Source organism: Periplaneta americana, chromosome 14 (genome assembly GCF_040183065.1).
Source record: "Periplaneta americana isolate PAMFEO1 chromosome 14, P.americana_PAMFEO1_priV1, whole genome shotgun sequence".
Lineage (NCBI taxonomy): Eukaryota > Metazoa > Arthropoda > Insecta > Blattodea > Blattidae > Periplaneta > Periplaneta americana.
This window is the reverse complement of record NC_091130.1, coordinates 13,891,526-13,908,615: the sequence shown is the minus strand read 5'-3', so window position 1 is coordinate 13,908,615 and position 17,090 is coordinate 13,891,526. Positions and strand designations below refer to the sequence as shown.

Below are 17,090 nucleotides of genomic sequence, written 5' to 3'. Positions count from 1 at the left end.
AGAGTCGAATCACTGCAGCCAATAAGGCCTATTTTGCATTAAGCACAATATTGAAATCTAACTGTGTGCACCAGGAAACAAAACTTAAAATATACAAAACAATTATTAGAAGTATTCTCTGTTATGCAAGCGAAACTTGGACATTATCTAAGGAGACAGAAGCTAAACTAGGTATATTTGAACGCAAAATACTCAGAAGAATTTTTGGACCAGTGCAAGAAAATATGCAGTAGAGAATACGTTATAATAACGAGCTATATAAATTATATAGCAGTTTCGATATTGTTACTTTCATCAAATTAAGGAGGCTTGAATGGGCCGGACATGTCTATCGGATGGAAGGGAACAGAATACCAAAGAAGATCTCAGAAGGGAAAATACATGGTAAAAGATCAATTGGAAGACCCAAAAATAGATGGATAGATGCGGTAACGATCAATTCTTAGGACTATCTCGGAACAACTGCCTGGAGGAGATTAGCACAGGACAGGGACAGTTGGAGGAAGAAAATTGAGGACGCTAAGGCTCGACTTTGGGCCATCGTAGTAGTAGTATTCTTTGAGTTATTTCAAACACAAAAGTTTAGTACAGTTTTGCTCGTTTTTGCTTCTTTTTCGAGAAAAGAATTGTTTTTTTATGAAATATTTGATAGTGTGTTTTGTGAATGCCATTGATTTAATTCGCAATATGCTTAGTCAATTTAAGAGACCAAGGTATTACGATAATAAATGATTGAAATAATTCTAGTTTCGTCCTTTAAATGTGCAGAAATTTTATCCAAACAAATGTAACTTTTCATTCTGCAAAGGAATTTTTCAATGTTACATTTGTTCGGGTCAAATTTCAGGCTTCACACATACAATCTGTTTTGAAACCATTTTAAAAAATGACAAAAATGGGTCTCACGGTCTTTATACTCTTCAATTATTAATATTCTAAATGATGACCATAACTATCTAGCTATAGACAACGAAAACCAACAAATGTTCACTATAATAAAATCTGCAATCCAACTAAATTTCACCAATGTTTTAGATCAGCAACTGTCAACAGACAATCCATGGCATAGACCATAAATTATGTAAGTTCACACATCCAGGCCCTGCAGAAAGCATATAAATCATCTCTTTCCTATCGCCAATGGCATTCAAATCCACTGAAGTTATAACTTAACTTAACTTACTCCTAAGCTTGATGCTTCAAACGCAGTTGCCAGAGCAGAACATCCGTACGCAATTTCTTCTGTAATTAAGCAGTCATCAAAACATGTGAGCCCCAGGCCGCCTGAAATAATACGAAATAAGTCAAATTAAGCTTTTACTTTACACTTTATCAACATCTTAGATTGAAAAATTGTTCCGGGGCCGGGTATCGATCCCAGGACCTGGTATGTTCAACCAGAGGTCCCGGGATCGATACCCGGCCCCGGAACAATTTTTCCCTTGAAATTATTCAAATCTGCTTTACAGGGAGCTTCACCTGAAAGACTAGATTTGCATAATATATACGTTACTGTGTACGTTAACAGAAAACCACAATTCCAAGTCACACAGAGATTGTGTGCACTCGTTGTGGGTCTCTGGCGTTTCGTCAGCCCACGCGAGTTGTGTGGATATAAAGGGAAAAGTTGAGACAGTGTCGGGTGGAGTTCCCGGGTAGCTCAGTGGTAGAGCACTGGTACGTTTAACCAGAGGTCCCGGAATCGATACCCGGCCCCGGAACAATTTTTCCCTTGAAATTATTCAAATCTGCTTTACAGGGAGCTTCACCTGAAAGACTAGATTTGCAACATCTTAGGTTATTTAGTGTCTGAATGAGATGAAGGTGATAATGCCGGTGAAATGAGTCCAGGGTCCAGCACCATAAGTTACCGAGCATTTGCTCGTATTGGGTTCAGGGAAAATCTCGGAAAAAACCTCAACTGGGTAACTTGCCCTGACTGGGAATCGAACCCCGGACCTGGTTTCGCGGCCAGATGCGCTAACCGTTACTTCACAGGTGTGGACCAAATTAAGCTTCCTGGAACAAAATGTGCTTATCAACAAACACTTCCAAACAAATGACATTTTCGTTTTTCTTTGTTTTCTTCCACCGTATGGCCATGAATGTTGCAATGCGCGAAAAATCTGCTAGCATATCCAATAAGAAGCGAGCACTGTAGCGCTGGCAACTTTCACCACAGACATTTCCCTCCATACAGTATGAAGTAAATGACGTACAATGAAGGTTTGTGTAAATAAAGACGAGTATTTTTCCTGGACCAAAAGGGCAGTAGGAGAGGATTGTGACAAGTTTAGAGTGAGTTAGAGGAGGTGATAGTTAAGTGACAAGAGATTTCCCTTCACCATCAAAGGTACGACAATGCTCTCTTCCTAATTTGTTTACAATTCTCATATAAAATAAACTGTGGTATTTAGGGTGAGCAGATGGATCAGACATTTTACTAGATAGAATTCACGTAACCTCCTATGTTTATTCTATGTTGGGATATTGACTTCAGTAACTACCTTATAAGGAAACAAAGTGTAGACCTCCCCTATTGAAACTTAAAACATCATATACTCAAATCCTATATTATGAAATAATTATCAGCATCAGCATAATCATAACCATCAGGAATGTCGCCATCTTCCTACTAACAATATGTCAATCACAAGAAAATGTTGAAAATTCAATTAAGTAAAATATAAAATTTACACTGTCACACGTTAAAAGTGTTAAAATTGTTTAAAAAGGTATTTACCTTCGACAGACGGCCCGTTTCGACGCTATTTGTCGTCGTCTTCAGTGTCTCTTGAACCACTGCTGATTTTGGCTCTGCGATGTGCAGTTGTCGATGGTAGGGGTGAGGGTGTGTTGTTCCTATGGTGGGGGTTGGTTGTCTGTATGTTATGACGTATTATGATGTCAAACAATGTGTGCGTATTAAACTGTAGTTGCGTATTAAGTATGTAATGTGGGTGTGCTATTGTATTCTTATATATTTCGTATTGTTCTAGGATATTTAACTGTAAACCTTTTGGTGTGATGTGTAAAATTTCCATATCTGTTTCTATATTATTGCAGTCATGATTATTGTCGATAATGTGATCTGCGTAATTTGATGTAATGTAAGGTTTGGTTATAGCTTTAATATGTTCGTTGTATCTTGTATGAAAGGATCTTCCTGTCTGTCCTATGTAAAAATGTGGGCAACTATTGCATTTTAATTTATAAACTCCAGTACAAAATTGCATACAAAACAAATAATACAACACAGAAATTCTTAAACAACCACACTAAACATTCAAATATATATAATTCAACTGGAGTTTATAAATTAAAATGCAATAGTTGCCCACATTTTTACATAGGACAGACAGGAAGATCCTTTCATACAAGATACAACGAACATATTAAAGCTATAACCAAACCTTACATTACATCAAATTACGCAGATCACATTATCGACAATAATCATGATTACAATAATATAGAAACAGATATGGAAATTTTACACATCACACCAAAAGGTTTACAGTTAAATATCCTAGAACAATACGAAATATATAAGAATACAATAGCACACCCACATTACTTACTTAATACGCAACTACAGTTTAATACGCACACATTGTTTGACATCATAATACGTCATAACATACAGACAACCAACCCCCACCATAGGAACAACACACCCTCACCCCTACCATCGACAACTGCACATCGCAGAGCCAAAATCAGCAGTGGTTCAAGAGACACTGAAGACGACGACAAATAGCGTCGAAACGGGCCGTCTGTCGAAGGTAAATACCTTTTTAAACAATTTTAACACTTTTAACGTGTGACAGTGTAAATTTTATGTTTTTAACAAAGTGTTAACGAGAACTTTAATCAATAAGTAAAATAGGCCGATGTTATATATTTGGTAATGTATGTGTCCTGGAAAGACGTCGTGGCCGATGATTATTACATAATTACCTGCAAATGTTAGTAGAAGGGAATGTCTGATGAACCAAAATAATAAAACACATGAAATATTTGCATATTTTACTAATAGTAATATGCGTTACAAGAGCGGTATGGTGAAGTTTTCATGTTCGAGGAAAAGTTTGAAAAAGCGAAACGTAGTTGAGCTTTTTTAATTTCCGAGAATTGAAAGAAAACATACCGCTCATGTATCGTACATTATTTTGTGCGAAGATCGTTTATTACATACCTGAAAGAGGAATTTCTAATTAGTTGCAATGAAATCTCCATCTTGGTTTCTGTTCAATGACGGCAAATTTGCAAAACAAAAATATCTATCATCAACATTGTTGCTTTAAAATGTTTTCTGTGTTTACTATACTCCAGCAGGCCGAGATATATGTCTGTCTTTTTTTTTCCCCAGTCTATAAATGCGAACTTAAAACAAACGGTAAGGTTATGTAATGATTTATTTTTCATTTTAATATTTTAACAATATTATTTATATAACATATTGCAGTAATAACATCGGCATCTGGAATCTTGTTGATTTTTTCACGGCTTCCTTAATGTTACATGCATCACGAATGCAGTAACTTTAGTGGAGTTGTAGAGTTTACTTAATTTTTGCAAATATTTAAAAACAATAATTAACAGTGCAATTTAGGTGAAATTGCAGTGGTAAGTTTCCAATTTATAATTATTACTATATTGAACGTCTCTAAAAATAATATGTTAAAAGCCTAAAGCAGTAAAATCAATATGTCACTTAGCGGTAAGAAGAGGGAAATTGTTATGTGTGTTAGGTTGGGAATACTGAATGTGGAATTTTAGACTTTCTGCGGGTTGGTTTTGTGCGGAAACCAAGCAAATAAGCACGATCTCGCACAAAGATAATTTTCAACACTTATGATAGGCCTACTTAATGTATAATATATGAATGTGTGTTTTTTTTCGTATGACAGCATTGTAAAACAATAAAAAATAACATCAAATTTCCAATGATGGGTAGTTTAATAATATCATGGTCTATGAAGAAAGGGGTTGCTATGACAACAATGATGTATTAAATATTATTGCATAACAAATCGTTTCATAATGTTAACTTCATGGCAAAAGTTATGCCATCATAATGAAAGTCATGATGTTTTAGTTGGAATGGTAATATTTTACAGCACTGGTACAATAATGTGGCATACACACGATTTTCACTAATGATAAACACTGTTTATAAAGCAAGAGTATTATATGTCATTTGTCTATGACAAAGAGTCTCTAAAGTAAGTTCTGGCAGATAAACTATAGTGAATCAGGGAGACAAGTGACATGTGTGAGAACAGCCTCTCTGGATTTGTTTTGTTTTCAATGCAGTTGACTGCAATAATGCAACAATGGCGTTTAGTGGTGCAGAAATCTTTTTGTATTCTGCAATTCGATAGAAATGGTTGCACTACATAAGAGCAACACTCTTTTCGAACTAAACATGGAAAGAAGGCACCCACCAGAAAGTCGATAACAAAGTCATCCAGAAGAAATGTTCCAGTACATGGTCTGACAAAAACGACGATTAGTAAAAATGACGACTGAAATATAGTACTCAAAACTCCACTCTAATTGATTTCCAATATGTCGTCCTTATGTGTTATTTTTGCCTAAGGGCTTCAAAATAAAATTAAAATTACAATACCGATTATTAAGGGATTCGTTCAACTGTTCCCTCACCACAATGTTGAGGTATGTGTGGATTCAGAAGTCCTATTTCCCAGGCCTTCTTGACGATGTCCCATGGATATTCCATTGTGCGATCATATTCTGCAGCCTTTGGCATGATCTCTTCTCTCGAAAATTTTCTCGCCAAATCCTGCAGCTCTCTCTGTGTATCGCTGAGAGCTGCATCAAAACCATTTCAGAGAACATTACTATTAATAATAATAATAATAATAATAATAATAATAATAATAATAATAATAATATTGATTATAATGCTTATTATGATGATGATACTAATGGTAATAGCGATAATGATAGAGATAATAAAAGCAACAAGAACAATAAGGACAAAAACAATAATAGTAATAATAATAATAATAATAATAATATTGATGATTATAATGCTTATTATGATGATGATACTAGTGGTAATAGTGATAATGATAGAGATAATAAAAGCAACAGGAATGACAAGGACAAAAAATGCTATAGAATAACTCTTCTCAGGTTCTCAGCCAGGTGAGTTGGAGATTAGCTTCCAAGCTTTCGACGGCTAGCTCTTCATCCCTGAAGAAGATGGCAGAGCTAGCCGTCGAAATCTTGGAAGCTAATCTCCAACTCACCTGGCTGAGAACCCGAGAAGAGTTATTCTATATCAAACGCCGGGAAAGCCTCAAATCATACATCCATTATAATGCTTATTATGATGATGATACTAATGGCAATAGTGATAATGATAGAGATAATAAAAGCAACAAGAACGACAAGAACAAAAAAAAGATAATAATAATAATAATAATATTGATGATTATAATTCTTATGATGATGATGATGATGATGATGATATTAATGGTAATAGTGATAATGATAGAGATAACAAGAACGACAAGAACAAAAAAAAATAATAATAATATTGATGATTATAATGCTTATTATGATGATGATACTTATGGTAATAGTAATAATGATAGAGATTATAAAAGCGACAAGGACGACGACGACGACAACAACAACAATAATAATAATAATAATAATAATATCATAAGGTGTAGCTTAAGAGGAAAGTCTATCTCGAAAAATGAACATAGTGCTCAGACATCGCGATAACAGGTCAGAGCGAGTTTTGTTTTCAGTAAACATGGCGCGCTAATCGCTATTGTTGATATAAGACACGGCACTGCGGTATATCGCAAAGAGAGAGAAACATCTATAGGCTTGTGATGAGAAATGCGGATATTCCTCGTGGTTTGTTCAGAGATAAATAGATGGGAGTGATATTGAGTTCTAGACTTCTTGGAAATCTACACACAAGAAATGGAGTCCAATCGCCAAGAATCATCCAAACATAAAAATCACACTGTGATAAAATCGCGATTTTTCCGGAACTGTTAGAGCAAAATGCTGTCACACACACCTCTACCACTCACCCAACAAAATGGATTCAAAACTGGTTTGTTAACAAATTACACTGGCCTGCCCTTAAGATGTAGTAAATCAGGCACCAAAGAAAGGAGGACTGTAGATTTTTTGGTGGACTTCCAAATATTCTGTGCTTATTTGCAACGCAGCGCAAGTATTTAATTAATTTATTTATTTTTGTTTATTTATTTATCTACATGACGTGCAGACATTATAATAATTGACCGAAATAAAAAACTGGTCTCATTCTTGACCCAACAGTAAGGTTTGAAATTAATGAAGATCAACAAAGCAGGTACATGAAGAGAAACGCACTATTTACCTTCCATGCTGTGATGATCTCAGTCATAAATATAATATTCAAGATTGGAATGTCACTGGACTTATGTTTGGTGCGCGAGGAACAATTCCCAAATTTAAATTGAAAATCAGAAAATTAAAGGTTCCTGAAAAAGCTCTTCAGACAATTGCATAAACCGTTTTAAAATCTTCATTGAACATCATCAATCATCATCTCTATTCATCTTTATAATATTCAGTGTATATTATTTATTTTCAATAAATTTTTATCGATTTTATAGCTACCACATCATGTCACAGAATATTATTTTCTTAAAATTGCATTACATATTTTTCTAACATTAATTTACATTTTCTTTTTTATTAATTTGAATTGATTAAGATGCCGATATTTTAAATCCAAGATTTGGACGGCTATCATTTCGATATACTTTATTTATTTAAACATTTTAAAATTTAAATATTTATTTATTTAAACATTTGTCTGTTTGTTTGTTTATACAAATAAATTTTCGGTATTACTCCTTCTGTATGATAAATTTGATGGATAGAGAAAAAGAAATTATTTTTCGGATTCTTACAATGTGTCTTATATTAATACTCACCAAACCACATTCCATTTTGTCTTCCTTCAGTCGCTTCAAGATGAGATACACTTGTAAATGCACGTAAACTAGGACGAAGGCCCCTTTTAATGAACTGTAACATAATACGGTACAAATAATATTACCTGTGATATTACTCTCGATAAAAAAAAAAAAAGGCTAGGCTATCTCATATGAAAACGTGAAAAAAAAAAAAAGTCACGTCTAATGAACAATTCGTGTTTTTAAACCAGTATGAGCATAACAGGCCTTACGAAATGGTATTTAAATTAATGTAACCTGTCATTGTCTTATTAGAAGTATATTTCAGAACGTTTAAACTGCAGCTAAAAGTTGCCTGCATTAAGTTCGATTTCAGTAAATCATCTTGTTCAATCTGAAACTGAAATAGGTACCGTAGCGTTATAAACAGGATCCGTTTACAAATAAAATTCTTATTAACAATCCTACAACAAACAGAAGGATAATGGGTCTGGCATTCACCTGTGCAGTTAATAAATTTTTGGTTTCTTTCTTTACCCCCTCCTTTCTCCTCACCCTTATTGACAAGTAGCCCTACTGTCAATGACGAGGTTAGGTTGGGTTCGATGAGGAGATAGCTTAGTAACAAACAGTCCCATTTTCAGTACTGAAAAATAGGGTTTGATGTGATAGATTTGTGAAGAACAGCTTCAGTGTCTAATAAAATTGTAAGATTAGGGAATTGATGAGATTTGTGAAAAGTAGACTCACTGTCAGTGATTGATAACTGATAAGGTTAGGTAGAATGGTAATTTGCTAGGAGATGTCGTTGCATATATACCATGGTTAAACGAAGTATTTTCCCTGGACCAAAAATACAAGATACGTTGCTCGTTTCACCTTATTATGAATAAGTATCGGGGAAAGTTCTTATTTTAGGTTATAATTCAGAACTTGTTCAATATTTAATAAGATGTTTTGGATTAGTGTAAATAGGCCTATATCTCTGGCAAACAATAAAAAAAACTATGCTAATTATATTTAATAAACTTCCATTTCAGTCAGTGAAATTACCTGTGAAGTTAATGTCATTTTTAAATAGAAATTTCAGTGTAGTTTATATAGATCACTTAAGTTATTATGAGATTCAAAACATTACACTGACTTATTAGGTGATGAAGTTTACGAATACTACTAACACTTCAGTTTATTACATAAAATAATATCGGTCTTAGACACTGTCACTTCGCTTTATTTACGGACGAATTCTTCTTCCCAAACAGCTGACTTCACATACGACTCACAGTGTTATATAATAGCCTATACTTACTGCGCATGTCGCGTGAAACTTGTCCCTCAGATAGAAAATGTTATACCATTCTCAGAATCAATGCACACACAACTGGCATCGTCTGATGAAGGAATAAATAACGTTCTGAAGTTCCACAGCACTGATAGCCTCGATTTCTTCACGTGTATAGTCCTTTACTTCCTCTAGAGAATGGGGATTTCTCCTATCCATCCTACTTTTTAGTGCCCCCTAGTTTCAATAATTTTGTTGCATTTCTGGCAGAGGACACAGATACTCCAGTTTCCTGTGCTAAACGTTTTAGGGATTTCTGCGGGGTATGTTCTAACCTTTCACCAATTTCATCCAACTTTTCCTCTGTAAGAACAAAACGTTTTGCGTTTGGTTTTCGATTTTGTAATGAGCCTGTTTCTTTCAATCGCTTAGCGAGGTTTCGAAGTGTATTCACAGTAGGCACTGGTCTGTTTGGAAACTTTCTTCTAAATTTGCGTCGTGTATTCGCACAGGATTTTTTGCTTCTTATGTACGCATTGTACATAAACACACGCTCACGTAATGAATATTTGTTGTTTGGCATTGTACCTCAACACACAATAATCACTCAACTGTATATATTAACGTTTATACACCTGACGTATACGTGTAAATGGCGTGAATGATATTCTACAACAACTGCGTAGATAACGTAAGCGGCGCAGTGGACAATGCGTACATGCCAGACTGCTTCGTATGCACAAGTACCGGAGACACGGATGCAAACTCGCCCGTCACCGCGCTAGCAGTGGACCGCCAGACGTCCGCACTTTTTCCGTGCAGCTTTGCTTTAACAGCTCTGTAATATGTCGTCTAAATATTCTATATAGAACGAGCAATTGAAAACAAATACTGACGGTAGTCATATTAGTAATAAATTCAGGAAATGCTTCGGGAGGAAGGGGATAATGAATTAACCCATTCACAATGAAAATTAAACATAACCGTAACATAAACACAGAAGTTTGCGCCCAGGCTACCAAATGGGATCATTCACAATGATTCACATAAGCATTGACATAAACATTACCATAAGACGTTAACATGAAAGTTTGCAAACTCCAAACTTTCATGCTTATGCTTACGTGATTTGCAAACAGAACACAATCGTGGAGCGCTGAAGTATACGACAGAATATGAGGAAATGGCGTCGTTGTTATGTTTCCATGGTTACCAAGTATGTTTGCGGTTATGTTTATGTTCCCATCGTGAATGATTGTATGACTTCTTGATTTTACTGTAACGTTTATATTCTTAAGTTAACGCTTATGTTATGTTCAATTTTCATTGTGAATGAGCCTTAATACTATAAACTTAAATATTACATAATTATTTAGTTTTAACTTTAAAGTATCATGACGTACAATGCGTGTATCCTTTGGGCGCACATGTATTTTAGCTAATCATTAGATAGCCAGACAGCCTATATTGTACCCCATATTTATTTTATTTAATATAACAAGTTTATTTTGAACTGCTCTAGTTCACGTTAACACTTCTTTAAAATCTAAAACTATACAGGATGTATCTATATATGTGTCCATAAATGCGAGGGCGTATTCCTGATACGAAAACATAACAAAAAGTTCACATGAACATGAGTCCGCAAACCCTTCGTTAGGGAGTTACGAAAGGAATTTCCTGTAATGACCCCTGATTATGTAATTCACCTCAAACTTGCATTTTTCACACTTTCTTCATTACAGTTGGTCATGACATTTGTTTTGTTTTGTCTGATTGCCTTTTGTTCTGTTTTGTGTTATTCACAGTAACATTCATCACATCACAAGATGTATTCAGTGAGAGAAATGACGGTTATGTGTATCCAAACTCGATTTGATCAAATCCGTAACATCACAGGACATTTGCTTAGAGTACGGCAAAGCATGGAACGCCGAAGCAGGAGGAGGTCACTTTGAGCAATTTTTGTAAACGTATATTGTTAAATGTATCACATGTACCATTACCAATAAACCCATAACTCCCTAACGAAGGATTTGCGGACCTATGTTCATATGGACTTTTTGTTATGGTTTTGTGTCAGGAATACGCACTCACATTTATGGACACATACAAAGATACACCCTGTATAGTCGAATTGTTAAAAGTGTTAAAGTTTAAAACAGATTATGTACCATAGACAGACTGGTTCCCGTTTATTTTTAACCCATTTACAGTACGTTTATAGTCCAGTTTTATTTTTTAGTATGTTATTTTACGACACTTTATCAACATTTTAGGTTATTTAGCGTCTGAATGAGATGAAGATGATAATGCCGGTGAAATGAGTCCGTGGTCCAGCACCGAAAGTTACCCGGCATTTGCTCATATTGGGTTCAGGGAAAACCCCGGAAAAAACCTCAACCAGTAACATGCCCCGACCGGGAATCGAACCCGGGCCACCTGGTTTCACGGCTAGACGCGCTAACCATTACCCCATAGGTGTGGTCCAGTTTTATTAAATTGAGTATGAGTTTCTGTATGAATCAGCTAAAACGTTCTCATCAATTCACATACATTTTTAGTTTTTCTTCAGGGCCCAAAATGTACGGTACCAGTAGGCCTATTCCATATACAGGTGTTTCAAAATACTTCGGGCTATTTTTATGCGATTTTGGCAACAATGTACGCACAGAATAATGCTGTTTCTTTACCTTTTCTTAATGTGAAATAGGGAGAGGAGTACGACAAGGATGTCCTTTATCACCTACCCTGTTCAACATCTACTTGGAGGATTTAGTAAAGAACTGTTTTCAGAACATGGGAAGAGTGACAGCAGGAGGAAGAAGAATAAAGTGCACAAGATTTGCTGATGATATGGCGTTGTTAGCAGAAGAGGAGATGATACTAAGGGATATGCTACTGGAGCTAAATGACAGCTGTGAGCAGTATGGGATGAAGATAAATGCCAACAAGACGAAAACCATGGTCATAGGAAGAAAAGTGAAGAAGGTAAACTTGCGAATTCTAAATGAAGCAGTAGAGCAAGTGGACAGCATCAAATGCTTGGGATGTACTATAAGCAGTAGCATGAGCTGCTGCCAAGAAGTCAAAAGGAGAATAGCAATGGTAAAGGAAGCTTTTAATAGAAAAAGGAGCATCTTCTGCGGACCTCTGGAGAAAGAACTAAGGAAGAGACTAGTGAAGTGCTTTGTGTGGAGTGTAGCATTGTATGGGATCAGAAACATGGACATTACGGCGAAGTGAAGAGAAGCGAATAGAAGCACTTGAAATGTGGATATGGAGAAGGGTGGAGTGTGTGAAGTGAACAGACAGAATAAGAAACGAAGCTGTGTTGGAAAGAGTGAGTGAAGAAAGAATGATGCTGAAACTAATCAGAAAGAGGACAAGGAATTGGCTGGGTCACTGGTTGAGAAGAAACTGCCTTCTGAAGGATGCACTGGAAGGAATGGTGAACGGGAGAAGAATTCGAGGCAGAAGAAGATATCAGATGATAGACGACATTAAGATAGGCTCACAAGAGAAGACAAAGAGGAAGGCAGAAAATATAAAAGATTGGAGAATGCTGGGTTTGCAGTGAAAGACCTGTCCTTGGACAGAACACTAGGAATGAATGAAAAAATTTTGACTTTGACTCGTTGTTTCATATAAAGGTTACTGAACAACCTCCTCTCTTTCCAATCCATGCCAATTTTCTTTAGGATCCCCATTCCTGACGAATACTATAGTCGCGACGCTGTTATTCCCGGCGTGATTCCTCCTCTTTGCTTACGTCTTAGGATGTCAAGACTCTATGAAGTCTAGGTAGGTAGTATCGTTCGCCATTTTTGTTCTTTCGTTGCTGAGCTACCAGACGTGGGATCTATTTGCCACACCGCTAAACATTATCATGTCGTAGCTCCTATGATAATAAATCAAACGCACTGTAATTCAGCAAATAATTGAGCGGCAAATAACGTCTGGTGTGCTATCTGCGAACGCCAACGAAAGAGCCAAAATGGCGGGCGATTATATTAAGTATTTATCGAGCCTTAGGAAATGCTTAACATCTTCATCAGCGAATCACAAGACGCACACGTTTAAATGTAGCCGACCTGCAACGTGATTGGCTACCGGAAATTAGAGCGACGGGACTATAGTCTATAAAAAGATATATCGCATAATGAATGCCTATACCTAGAAACGTAACATAACGTTTACGTAAATATTGATTTCATATTAATATGCAGTTATGCTTTCTTCTTACATACTGCTAGAGAGAGACAGTGTACTGTAGACTATGTCACTCTGACTTGGTGAGACACTGTCCCCTATACACCCCGTATCTCCGCCTATGGGAAGGAGAATTAATTTATCTGCTTCTCGTTCATTGTTGAGATCAATACATTATTATTAGAACAGCTGTCAGAGGACAAGCTTTTACGGTAGATAACTGTTTATTTTATCACACAGTCGAGGGTCACTTTTATCTGTTTTCTTTATCAGTGTCAACATGTTATGGAACATTTCTTATCAGCAGACCTAACAGTTCAGTGTTCCTTCTTTTTCTACGAAAGTGCGGAATGATGGGTTTCCTGGCAACAGAACTGACATTGGAAGTACGATTTTTTTTTTCCGCACACTACAGTTTTCTCTCCTAATTGAAATATGAAACGTTTCACATTTATATGAAGTACTGAGAATTAGAATAGATTAAGGGAAGGAATAGGTGAAATTGCTGAATCTTACAGTTTTCATTTTTTTTCTCAAAGACCAAGGACACTAGAATAAAATTACGTGACACGTTTCCTTATTAAGATGAAATAAATGGCAGGAATTTTTTTCAACGTGATTTTCTTTAATTTTCGACGTGTGGAACCATTTATATGTTAATTAACACATCGAAAATTAAAGAAAATCACGTTGAAAAAAATGCCTGCCTTTTATTTCATCTTAATAAGGAAACGTGTCACATAATTTTATTCTGGTGTCCTTGGTCTTTGAGAAAAAAAATGAAAACTGTAAGATTTAGTAATTTCACCTATGCCTTCCCTTAATCACCAACCATGTCTGGTGATGTGCCTAAACTCGTCTTATTTCTCGTCTTTAAAATCCATCGTTCAGAACGTCTTAAATATTGAAACATTAAGCATATAAAATGTCGTCCAAACTGAAAAAGCTGTTTATATTAAAACAAATGAATTCCTACTATGGCAACAAACCTTATGTCGTAGATGAAAACGCGTTTTAACGATTATAAAATTATTTTAAATTGTAATTAATTAATTACTTTTAATTATAATATTTTCGTAGAAAAATGTCTGGTGGTGTGCCTAAACTCGTCTTCCTTCTCGTCTTTAAAATCCATCGTTCAGAACGTCTTAAATATTGAAACATTAAGCATATAAAATGTCGTCCAAACTGAAAAAGCTGTTTATATTAAAACAAATGAATTCCTACTATGGCAACAAACCTTATGTCGTAGATGAAAACACGTTTTAACGATTATAAAATTATTTTAAATTGTAATTAATTAATTACTTTTAATTATAATATTTTCGTAGAAAAATATCGTGAATAACACACTTGTGGGAAGAGCCATTGCAAAACTCATACGATTGGACATTCGCTTGCGCTCATGCTCCAAATTTCATACTCGTTTTGCAATGAAGTCCTTCCCACACTTGTATTGCAATTACTGTTGTGACATACATAGTGTTCTGCCCAATAGCAGGTCTTTCGCTGCAAACCCAGCATTCTCCAATCTATCCTATTTTCTGTCTTCCTCTCAGTTTCCACTTATGATCTATATATATTAATGTCGTCTATCATCTGATATCTTCTTCTGCACCGAACTTTTCTTCCGTTCACCATTCTTTCCAGTGCATCTTTCAGTAGGCAGTTTCTTCTCAGCCAGTGACCCAACGAATTCCTTTTTATCTTCATGATCAGTTTCAGCATCATTCTTTCTTCACCCACTCTTTTCAACACAGCTTCGTTTCTTATTCTGTCTCTCCATTTCACATGCTCAATTCTTCTCCATATCCACATTCCAATTTCTTTTAGTTGCTTCTCTTTACTTCGTCATAATGTCCATGTTTCTGCCCCCCATACAATACCACACTCCACACAAAGCGTTTCATTAGTCTCTTCCTTAGTTCTCTCTCCAGAGATGCTGGGTACTCAGAGCAAAAATTACATGTTAATTTGCTTCCTTGGTTATGGTGAAGATAACCAAAGCGTAACCATGCATGGTACATACCACATCACTTACAATATGAAGGAGACGCAAAACTCATTACAAATTTCGATGCGTCATTGTACATCAAACGCCGATGTTTGCACCAGTTTATAATCTCAAAGTCCACTTACACCTCTTGGCCTTTCTGTTATGATTCTCATCGTGACTATGTACTGTAGCTACAGACATAATTATTATTATTTTTTTTTGTAGCTTTGACCATGGAAAAAAGTGCTAATTACGTACTTCTACTTTCCTTCACGCAATGAATATACATTTTGTTTTTATTTGAAAATCGTATGACGTTTGACAACTTGTCTTTTTCTCAGTCCTACATAATTTTAAAGTCCTCGTCAAAAGATAATAATCTAAATGCACAGTAGGCCTACTTAACACATACATTAACGCATTGTTTTAGTTGCTGTAACGAAAGAAAAATATACAGTATTTCTGTAAAGCATATTCATGCAAAAGTGCGGTACGTAAATGAAGGCATAATATGTTATACAGGCAGGCCCATTTCTGGGGTTCTGTCACCATTTCCACTCCAGTAATTTGTTCGTAGCTCAGTTTTTTTAAATTATTCTTTTTTCTTTTCTTTTTTTGCTAATCTTACTCCACTCTGGGACATATTTTGCCGTCTGTCATGACTTGTAAATTAATGAGTAAAATAAACATTCATATTATGAGACAATCATAGTTATCAATTATCGTTATTGCAATGACTTACAGTATTTGCTATTAATTACTCTCAATGTTGCAATAACGTTTTTTTCACTTGACCTGAAGGTTGGAGGGAGCACGTTACACAAATTATTATTATTATTATTATTATTATTATTATTATTATTATTATTATTATTATTAAACATAGCACGAGTTTGAGTTTCAACAGTAATATATATATTATTATAATGTACCGAAGTACATATGATATTTCCATGCAGATATTCTGCGTCATCATACGAAAAAAGAGTGATGGAACGGAGAAAAATTCTCTCCGGTGCCGGGATTTGAACCCGGGTTTTCAGCTCTACGTGCTGACGCTTTATCCACTAAGCCACACCGGATTCCACCCCGGCATCGGAAGAATCATCTCAGTTTTAAGTTCCAACTCTTGGGTTCCCTCTAGTGGCCGCCCTCTGCACTACGTCATAGATATCTATGAACCTAGGACCGAAGTCCACACATGTGCTGAGGTGCACTCGTAATGAGTGACTAGTTGGCCGGGATCCGACGGAATAAGCGCCGTCTTAAATCACGAAGTGATTTACGCATATCATACATATTATTTTAATGTACCGAAGCACATATGATATTTCCATGCAGATATTCTGCGTCATCATACGATGAAAGTGGATAAAGCATCAGCACTTAGAGCTGAAAACCCGGGTTCAAATCCCGGCGCCGGAGAGAATTTTTCTCCGTTCCATCACTCTTTCTTCAACAGTAACACCTAAACATTAACCTGTACAGGTACCATTCCATTTTTAATCGTATATTTCTAAAACAAATCAACTACCTACACTACTTAGCAGCAGCAGTAGTAGTAGTAGTAGTAGTAGTAGTAGTAAAAATAATAATGATAATATTATTATTAGGCCTATTATTATTATTATTATTA

General features: G+C 35.6%; 2 protein-coding genes across 4 annotated transcripts in view; both read right to left on the bottom strand.

Moving 5' to 3' along the window:
- LOC138713165 (medium-chain specific acyl-CoA dehydrogenase, mitochondrial-like) overlaps positions 1–9,833 on the bottom strand; it is a 28,460-nt gene extending 18,627 nt beyond the window's left edge. The window contains exons 1-4 of one of the 2 annotated variants that reach the window (XM_069845007.1): positions 9,274–9,833; positions 7,983–8,076; positions 5,671–5,838; positions 1,184–1,284 (exon numbers count right to left, since the gene is read on the bottom strand). In XM_069845007.1, coding sequence (XP_069701108.1) covers positions 1,184–1,284; positions 5,671–5,838; positions 7,983–7,992 — 279 coding nt within the window. In that variant the 5' untranslated portion in view covers positions 7,993–8,076; positions 9,274–9,833. The other variant, XM_069845006.1, reaches the window with a different exon arrangement.
- Positions 1–17,090, bottom strand: part of LOC138713166 (medium-chain specific acyl-CoA dehydrogenase, mitochondrial-like) — a 632,224-nt gene that overhangs the window by 72,770 nt on the left and 542,364 nt on the right. The window lies entirely within an intron of this gene.